Here is a 10051-nt window from a genome sequence, read left to right as displayed (position 1 = left end):
TTTGGCAAGAATGCAAAACGTTATGTTTGGCGTAAAAGCAACACAGCTGAACACACCATCCCCACTGTCAAACATGGTGGTGGCAGCATCATGGTTTGGGCCTGCTTTTATTCAGCAGGGACAGGGAAGATGGTTAAAATTGAAGGGAAGATGGATGGAGCCAAATACAGGACCATTCTGGAAGAAAACCTGATGGAGTCTGCAAAAGACCTGAGACTGGGACGGAGATTTGTCTTCCAAAAAGACAATGATCTAAAACATAAAGCAAAATCTACAATGGAATGGTTAAAAAAATAAACATATCCAGGTGTTAGAATGGCCAAGTCAAAGTTCAGACCTGAATCCAATCGAGAATCTGTGGAAAGAACTGAAAACTGCTGTTCACAAATGCTCTCCATCCAACCTCACTGAGCTCGAGCTGTTTTGCAAGGAGGAATGGGAAAAAATGTCAGTCTCTCGATGTGCAAAACTGATAGAGACATACCCCAAGCGACTTACAGCTGTAATCGCAGCAAAAGGTGGCGCTACAAAGTATTAACTTAAGGGGGCTGAATAATTTTGCACGCCCAATTTTTCAGTTTTTGATTTGTTAAAAAAGTTTGAAATATCCAATAAATGTTGTTCCACTTCATGATTGTGTCCCACTTGTTGTTGATTCTTCACAAAAAAATACAGTTTTATATCTTTATGTTTGAAGCCTGAAATGTGGCAAAAGGTCGCAAAGTTCAAGGGGGCCGAATACTTTCGCAAGGCACTGTATATATATTTTTAAAGTTGGGTTTTTGGTAACAGAATGCCAAGACATTAGGCAATATTTCTTAAACTTACAGAAGGGAAATCGTTTCTGCAAGTCTAAATGTTGATATTAGTTGGCAGGGGTCTTTACTTCAACATTATTGTTTGGATGTACAGTTCCAGTCAAAAAGGTTTGGACACACCTACTTATTCAAGGTTTTCTCTTTATTTTTGACTATTTTCTACATTGTAGAATAATAGTGAAGACATCAAAACTATGAAACAACCCATATGGAATCATGTAGTAACCAAAAAATGTTAAACAAAATACATTTTATATTCTTCAAAGTAGCACCCTTTGCCTTGATGACAGCTTTGCACACTCTTGGCATTCTCTTAACCAACTTCATGAGGTAGTCATCTGGAATGCATTTCAATTAACAGGTGTGCCTTGTTTCAGGTTAATTTGTGGAATTTATTTCCTTCTTAATGCGTTTGAGTAAATCAGGTGTGTTGTGACAAGGTATGGGGGTATACAGAAGATAGCCCTATTTGTTAAAAGACCATGTTCATATTATGGCAAGAACAGCTCAAATAAGCAAAGAGAAACGATAGTCCATCATTACTTTAAAAACATGATGGTCAGTATATCCGGAAAATGTCAAGAACTTTGAAAGTTTCTTCAGGGGCAGTCACAAAAACCATCAAGCGCTATGATGAAACTGGCTCTCATGAGGACCGCCACAGGAAAGGAAGACCCAGAGTTACCTCTGCTGCAGAGGATACGTTCATTACATCCTCAGAAATTGCAGCCCAAATAAATGCTTCAGAGTTCAAGTAACAGACACATCTCAACAACTTTTCAGAGGAGACTGCATGAATCAGACCTTCATGGTCGAATTGCTGCAAAGAAACCACTACTAAAGGACATAATAAGAAGACACTTGCTTTGGCCCAAGAAACACAAGCAACGGACATTAGATCGGTGGAATCTGTACTTTGGTCTGATGAGTCCAAATTGGAAATGTTTGGTTACTCTGAGACGCATAGTAGGTGAATGGATGATCTCCGCATGTGTGGTTCCAACCGTAAAGCATGGAGGAGGAGGTGTGATGGTATTTTGCTAGTGACACAGTCTGTGATTTATTTAGAATTCAAGGCACACTTAACCAGCATGGCTACAACAGCATTCTGCAGCGATACCCCATCCCATCTGTTTTTTTTCCTTGTGGGACTATCTTTTGTTTTTCAACAGGACAATGACCCCAGGCTGTGTAAGGGCTATTTGACCAAGAATGATGGAGGGCTGCATCAGATGACTTGGCCTCCACAATGATGGAGGGCTGCATCAGATGACTTGGCCTCCACAATCACCCGACCTCAACCAATTGAGATGGTTTGGGATGAGTTGGACCGTAGAGTGAAGGAAAAGCAGCCAAAAAGTGATCAGCATATGAGGGAACTCCCTCAAGACTGTTGAAAAAGCATTCCACATGAAGCTAGTTGAGAGAATACCAAGAGTGTGCAAAGCTGTCATCAAGGCAAAGGGTGGCTATTTTGAAGAATCTAAAATATATTTTGATATGTTTTACACTATTTTGGTTACTACATGATTCTATATGTGTTATTTCAGTTTGTCTTCACTATTATTCTACAATGTAGAAAATAGTAAAAGTAAAGAAAAACCCTTGAATGAGTAAGTGTGTCCAAACTTGACTGGTACTGTATTTAAGACCCCTTTTTCTTCTGTTTGACCAGAAATCAAAGCCTTGGCTTATTCCAAATTTTAGGATGGAAAAATGGTCGAAAAATGTATATATTGGGAGAGCACCAGCGAATACACACTGTAGAGAAACCGTACTACTGCATTGATTGCGGGAAGAGTTTTGCTCTTGAAAAAACATTTAAGTGTCACAAGCAAGCACACAAGTTCAAACTCTCTGGATAAAGAGCAGCCTATCCTTGCTCAGAATGTGGAAATACTTTTTCTCGTTCATGTGATGACTCATGTGAGAAGGGTGCATAATAAAGAGAGACCTTTCCAGTGCTCCTGCTGTGGAAAAATATTTTTCCAAAAGAACTCTCACAATACACATGAGAATGCAACTGGAGAGAAACCGTACCACTGATCAGAATGTGGACAAAGCTTCTCCCAAATGAACGACAGAAAACGCCACCAGAAGAGGCAACACTCTGGAGAGGAGACTTGATCTCTGTACTACAGTATGGAAGGCACAGTCAGAGACACTCAATAAGAAAGGACTACAACAAAATACAATATTGTAATATTGTCTTTATTCCAGGTTTATTTTGGTAAAATCCTTGAAATATCTTGTTTCAACAGTAAAGTTTATTTCACAAATGACTGCAGTTTTTTGTTGTTGTCATCATCACCCTCCTAGTTTCTACCCTGCATAAATGGTATTTGTTAACCCTTCCCTGCACCGAAAGAATCCCATAAGGCCATCCAACCTAATAGTGTAGTTAATATATGGACTTGTCTATTAGAATAAAAGTCTCACTGGACAATTAATATTAGGGATGTGATCATCACAGTAAAGAAATCATTTACATGCCAAGATTATGGAATCTTTTGGGAAATCCACACAACAAAACCCAATGTCTTTCACTATTCAGACTCATACACATTTGACTCAAGTTATTTGATATCCAAGTTATTGAGATTGTAGCATCATGGCATGTAATCCTCATTTCTTACTTCTGAAAGTGCGATCAGAAGATTTGCGTTAGCTACTGACACAGTTGTGCTTTTTGAAGTGTCTTGAATCAGAAAAGCCTTTTCCACATCTCTTGCAGGAGTATGGCCTGACTCCTGTGTGCACTTGCATGTGGGTTTTGACATGATTGGCTTGTCTGAATCGTGTCCCACAGACATCACAGCTGAAAGGCTTCTCTCCCGTGTGGACTCGCTCATGCCTTTTAAGATTACCGATAAATCCGAAAGTCTTCCCACAATCACTGCACTTGTGTGGTTTCTCACCTGTATGGATCAGCTCATGTATCTTAAGAGATTGTTTTGTAATAAATCTCTTTCCACAACAACCACAAGCATTGGGCTTCTCTCCAGTGTGTAATTTCTGGTGATAGTCAAAAGTAACTTTATGGAGAAAAGTCTTTCCGCATGTGGAACAAGTGTATATGTTTTCTCCTGTGTGAATTCTTCCATGTGTTTTTAGAGAACCGATGGAGCTGAAGCCCTTCAAACATATCTCACAGCTGAAGGGTTTTGGTTGGTCGGTTTGTTTTTGTTGGTTGGCCTTGTTCTTTCTGGTTCTTGAGTGCCCCTCTCCATCAGCCACGTGTGATAGCTTGTGAATTCTCAGTTGATAATTGTAAAGGTAAGTCTTTCCACAAACGTCACACATAAATGGCTTTAATGCCCCATGAACTAGCATGTGAGCTTTTAAGTTGGTGGACTGAATGAATGTCTTTCCACACGCCTCACATGTGTGCGGCCTCTTCTTCGTGTGGATTCGATGGTGTCTCGTAAGGTTCTCCTTAAAGCTGAAAGTAGCTTGACATATTTCACATCTAAATGGCTTCTCCCCTGTGTGAACTACCTGGTGCTCCTGCAATTCGACGGGACGCCAGAAGGTCTTGTCACACTGGGAGCATGGGTGTGGCCGTTCTGTACGTTCTGTATGTACAGATCTAATATGCGTTTTCAGGTTTTGAGATATACTGAAATTCTTTCCACATGTAGTACAGCTGTATGGTTTCTCACCTGTGTGAACTCGCTGGTGTACGTCAAGCATGTACTTTGATGCGAAACCTCGTCCACAAGTGAGGCAGGTGAACGGTTTCACCTCTGCATGAACAAACTCATGTGATTTCAGATTTGTCTTACTACGGAACTTCTTTCCGCAAACTTTGCAACTGAAAGGTTTCTCTTTTGAGTGAGTTTGCATGTGTTGAGTCAGCATACAGTTCAGGCGGAAGGTTTTCGCACAAATGTCACACTTAAAGGGCCCCTTCGGTTTATTGTGAACTGCTATATGGCGTTTCAACAGACAGTTCGCGTGGAAGGTCTTCTCACATATGTCACACTTGAAGGGTTTCCTCGGCTTGGAAATGCTCTGCTGTATTCCGTGGCTGTTTTCTGTGGATTCTGTGCCATTAGCAGTACGGCTGCTTGTTTCTCTTGCATGACTGCCTCTCCCGCTGCCTGTTTCCTCTGGAACAACAGCTCTCATAGGTTCACCCTTGAATTCAGTGTCTCTAAATGAGGGCTTTGTATTCAGTCCACGTGAGTCTCCCACAGAGAGAAGAAGAGAAGAAGTCTCTGTCGGTTTACTGTAAGCCTCTGCAGCACCTACAGATGAGAGGAATATACAGGCATTATGCTACTGGTTTGACAGCCATCTTTCAATACAATCCAAAATTGTACCAGCAACAACTATACGGCTGTGTCCCAAATGGCACCCCTATATAGTGAATAGGGTGAAGGGCTCGACTTACAGGGCTGCCCACTGGTTCAGGGAGGTTTTGGAAACCCTCCGGGCCAGTCAATCATCCATATTATATAATAATGATGCCAATAATTTTCAATCTAGGCTAATTGATTAAAAAAAATATATATATATATATATATATATATATATTTTTTTTTTTTTAAGTCGAGCCCTTCACCCTATTCACGCGAGAGCGTGCAGCTTTCAAACAACTGGTTGTGGAGCAGCTCACAGAAGAGCGGTAGGCATAGGAAAGCAGTAGAAAATACATTTCAAGTTATGATATCTAGCCTACCAGTGAATGTGAAGGCAAGAATTGGTGGATATGCATACCTGGTATTTAAAATGTTTGGTCTGAAGTCTTGACTGAATGGTCCGAAATGGACAGATACAATTTTTAAAAATGTATTGAATTTAATTTTAAAAATGTGTTTAATTGCACTAGTTTCTCATAATTCATGAAAAGAAAAGAATGCATCAGTGATTTGTATTTCCTGGAACTTTCTGAAGAAGTAATGCCTGTATGTTCTTTTGCCAGTTAGCATGCCGAAACTGTCCTTTAAAGGCTTTCCCAAAAAACATTCCCAACATTCCCAATTAAATGTTGACTACAATGTTGACTACAAAGTAGGCCTACCTGGTATCAATCAGGTGGGCATTTGTTTAGCAAACTTTGCAATCACATGCACACCACAGGATGCACACTATACATTATACAGTAGGCTACAGAAACACCGCTTGCCAAACACAAAGGTCTCTTGCCAGGGTGCACAATTGAATTAAAGGGAAACTACACCCTCCCACTATAAAATATCAAATAAAAAATAAATCTGAGACCTCAAAAGTGGTCTATTGTTGTGGTTTAAGCATAGTTGTGTACTTGGAACATCCAGTTTTGTTTCTTTGGGATATTACCTTCAATGAGTGACGTTTTAGTTCCTGATTTCACCTCACTCCTCTCCTTCACAGGGTCGGTGCTAGAGCCTGTATTTCTCGCAGTAGTCTGGAATAGAGGAAAGTCATTAATTTAATATAAAACAGACATTTGTCAGATTTGCTAAAATCATACACAGAAGATGATCAGAAGTTACAAGAACATACCTCTTCCCGTACGATGACAGTGTTTACTTGACTGACATCTCCCATGCTGAGCAATGCTGAGGCCACTGTGTTTGTCTTCACATTGTTAACAGGCATCATTGGGAGATCTTAAATAACAAGCAAATAAAACTTTACATTTCCTTTGCGTTGAACGACATTGTGCTGTTGTGCATCACATCCCTTTACAAACAGGTGGAAGACAAACTATCAGTACAAGCAAACCATACAAACAAGCTTTCCTTTGCTATATTCAATAGACAGTGATGAGTTGCTGGGCCCACACTCACCAACTGGCTTAATTTTAAAGATCGTTCCATTGTGCAGAATATGGGTTGGTCTTTTCAGTTCTTCTCGCCCCTCACCCTTCTCAACCATCGCCTTCAGATCTTTATCCATCTGCTCCACCTTGATCTTCAGCTTCTCATTTTCATTTTGTAAAGCCGCAGAGACCTCTAGGAATAGTCTACAGATTTTACGAACAGCCTCCTTTGTCAAAAGGTGCATAATGGTGCCAACCTGTTTCTAGAGAGAGATTGAAGTATATTAGAACGAAGCCAACAAAGTTACACTAAATTTTTTATTTTTTTACTTTGCTACTTTCCTTAGTTATACTTCACTGGCCCAGATACTAGACTTTAAATACGACAAACATGTGTGAAACAGACAGGTGCATGTGCAAAGTGAGAACATAACATGTAAAACATTTTTGATTTTGGGAGGGGTTAGCATCTAACAACTGGATTTAATACTTTATTGTGCACTGTTCGTCACTACAAACCCTGGTTCGATCCTAGGCTGTATCACAACCGACCATGATTGGGAGTCCCGCACAATTGGCCCAACGTTGTCCAGGTTAGGGTTTGACTGGGGTAGGCCATCATTGTAAATAAGAATTTATTCTTAACTTACTGGCCTAGTTAAATAAAGGTTCATTAAAAAATGTGTTATTTCATAGTTTTGATTTATTCACTATTATCCTACAATGTAGAAAATAAATAAAATCAAATTTTATTTGTCACATACACATGGTTAGCAGATGTTAATGCGAGTGTAGCGAAATGCTTGTGCTTCTAGTTCCGACAATGCAGTAATAACCAACGAGTAATCTAGCTAACAATTCCAAAACTACTACCTTATACACACAAGTGTAAAGGGATAAAGAATATGTACATAAATAGTACAAATAAAGAAAAACCCTGGAATGAGTCCAAACTTTTGACTGGTACTGTATGTTCGTTACAACTAGAAGGAGAGAATTCCTTCTAAACTTAATGTTATGGCTTGGTTGATGGCTGACCCATTGGTCTGACCAGGTAATGCCAAGGGGTGTATTCATTAGTCGCAGACCGTAGCAACAAACGGTTTGTAATGGAAATGGTTTACCACCAGCAGTCGTGCAACAAAAACAACAGTTTCGATTGATCAAATTTGGGTAGGTCCCTCCCCGTTTGGTTATATTTGCTTCGGTTTGGCTCCTAGAGTAAACGATTTCCGACATGCTGCCGCTATGTCTTGGCCAATAGAGCGTTTGAAGTGAATCTGGGAAAAACAATATCCCTACGTTAAAATTTCAAATTAGTCAACAATGCCACGATGTGTGGATATGGATATAGCCAGCACCAATTCAAGGGATGTGGGAAGACATTTCATATGTTGTATCTAATTTATTTGTGTAGAAAATGTACTTTTTGGTTCATTTTGACAGCTTGTGGTACTGTGCAACCGCAGCAACGCATGTACGCAAATGTCTGCTTATACTAGCTGGCTTACAAAACGATAACCCATTGTTGTGGATGTTATTAAGCATGGATGAAGTGGTGATACATGTATCAAATTTAACTGCTGTTCTTATGGATTTTCTAATAGGCCTTTCACAACTGTTGAACAAATATTGTGCATTGACAATGAATGTAGTTTACATTAGCAGCCACCTAGTACTACATATACAAAAAGGCCACCACTGAACCCAGAGATTTTAACAGTCTGAGTGAACCCACTCCTAGGTTTATTGTACTAAGATACATTTACATCAGATGTAACTTAAACTGGTTAGCAATATTGAAAACATTATGGGATCATGCATTAACTACTCCAGCTTTACATTATAGTCATCAACGCTGTTTCTTTGTCCTGTAGAGAGGCGAGGTACATGTTTTCATTTCAACAGCTACATGTTGTGGAAGATAAATACGTCTTTTTTTTTCTCCATTACAGACACTGTAATACATACGTCTAAAAAAAACAAAACATAGTATTGTATGAACTGAAGAGAAGCCAATAATTCCTCAATAACAATTTAAAATATAAAAACATGATTTTTAAAATTATTTTTAAATATGTATAGTTCTTATGTTGCACTCCCCAATAAATAAATCGTTCAATGAATGTATATGTCCTTGAAACATTACATTGAAATACTGTATCATAATGGCGGACGGTGACTTCAGAACAGCACCCACTATAATATACTATTGGGCGGGACTAACCTGAATTTGTCCAATAAAAACTAGTTTTAGTCGCAAAACGTTTTCCGTTTGGAAAAATTGTAACCCCGGTTATAAGAATAATAGTCAATATTTTGCCACGGTCTTGGTCTAATGACCAACAAGATCCAAACTAACACTTGCTTATTAAACAATGACAATCTTTGTAACAACGTTGCTCACCTTTTTTCCCAGGTTACTTGGTATTGGCGCCGCGATTGATTCGTTGTCCAAAAACAGTTGGCTAATTTCTGCTACTGCCGTCTCAACGATAAAAGTCATAATCGACGTTGTTTCTTTCTCGAAAATATTGCGACTGTTAAGGCTAGACATGTTGTCCCTGTTAAGTAACTTCATGCAGTAACTTTATGCAGACATTTGGCTTCGTAATCTAGCTAACGTTAGCTACTAGCTATAATCGTACACAATCGTCGCGCGACCTTTTTTTTCGTAAATCCTTAATTAACAAAAAACCGTCTTCTGTGTGGATTCAACGGATAAACACGATACCAGTTGTCCTGTGTAAAGTTGTTTAATAAGCTTTAGCGTTTTGTAGGACAATGCTATCTGACGTGACCACGATAACAACGCGTGTGTCATGAACAACATTATTTGCGTGAGCAACACTAGTGGAATCGGCGGTTCGCCTTCAAAATAAAAGCCCTCCATTGAAACTGATAATTGTGAAAGCATGCCACAATTGGACTAGATAATGCTTAATAAGGTTGGAATGTTGTCATATAAATTCGTCGAAAGATTCATTTTATTACATTTAAATCGCACTGTGGGTGTATTATAATTCAGAACTTCATTGGGGTGGCAGGTAACCTAGTGATTAGAGTGTTTGACTAGTAACCGAAAGGTTGCAAGATTGAATCCCCGAGCTGACAAATCTGTCGTTCTGCCCCGGAACAAGGAAGTTCCTAGGCTGTTGTTGAAAATAACAGTTTGTCCTTAACTGACTTGCCTAGAATATAATGGAATATAACTAGGAAAAGAGAAGATGGTTTTTGATAGACAGTGAGCGGGAATCAGAGGTTGGGGGCATAATTATATGCATAGCCTAGCCTATGAAATGGGGTACCAGCCTACTCTCTCTCAGTGACCCCTAGAGAAAACAACTATGTGAAGTTTACACAGATATTAGCATCGTAGCTCTTTTTGCAGGACTTTGACTGTCCCCTTCCCAGTCGGTCGATTGTGTTTTGAACATTCATATTGTACTGCCTAGCTATGGATTGTGTACCCATGACATGGGGC

General features: G+C 39.4%; 1 protein-coding gene across 2 annotated transcripts; it reads right to left on the bottom strand.

Annotated features, from left to right (window-relative positions):
* Positions 1 to 3008: 3008 nt before the first annotated feature.
* LOC110495753 (zinc finger protein 708) lies at positions 3009 to 9407 on the bottom strand. Of its 2 annotated transcripts, none has more exons than XM_021571161.2 (5): positions 8975 to 9407; positions 6596 to 6830; positions 6309 to 6415; positions 6123 to 6210; positions 3009 to 5068 (listed from the first exon to the last, which is right to left on the bottom strand). In XM_021571161.2, exons 1-5 carry the CDS (start codon positions 9146 to 9148, stop codon positions 3483 to 3485), a joined length of 2190 nt encoding a protein of 729 aa, XP_021426836.2. In that variant the 5' UTR covers positions 9149 to 9407; the 3' UTR covers positions 3009 to 3482. The 2 variants fall into 2 exon arrangements, with proteins under 2 accessions (XP_021426836.2, XP_021426837.2); XM_021571162.2 differs by having other exon boundaries at positions 6596 to 6824.
* Between the last annotated feature and the right edge of the window lie 644 nt (positions 9408 to 10051).

This window comes from Oncorhynchus mykiss, chromosome 18 (assembly GCF_013265735.2).
Source record: "Oncorhynchus mykiss isolate Arlee chromosome 18, USDA_OmykA_1.1, whole genome shotgun sequence".
In the NCBI taxonomy this organism is placed as follows: Eukaryota; Metazoa; Chordata; class Actinopteri; order Salmoniformes; family Salmonidae; genus Oncorhynchus; species Oncorhynchus mykiss.
The sequence above is the reverse complement of the archived record's forward strand: the minus strand, read 5'-3'. Positions and strand labels throughout refer to the sequence as shown.

Bases quoted from the DNA above. Each gene is read 5' to 3' on its own strand.
- LOC110495753 (XM_021571161.2), bottom strand. From the start codon at position 9,148: ATGAAGTTACTTAACAGGGACAACATGTCTAGCCTTAACAGTCGCAAT. The intron at 6,416-6,595 runs GTGAGTGTGGGC...TTGTTATTTAAG, and splicing joins CTTTAAAATTAAGCCAGTTG to ATCTCCCAATGATGCCTGTT. The intron at 6,211-6,308 runs GTATGTTCTTGT...CCTCTATTCCAG, and splicing joins CTGTCATCGTACGGGAAGAG to ACTACTGCGAGAAATACAGG.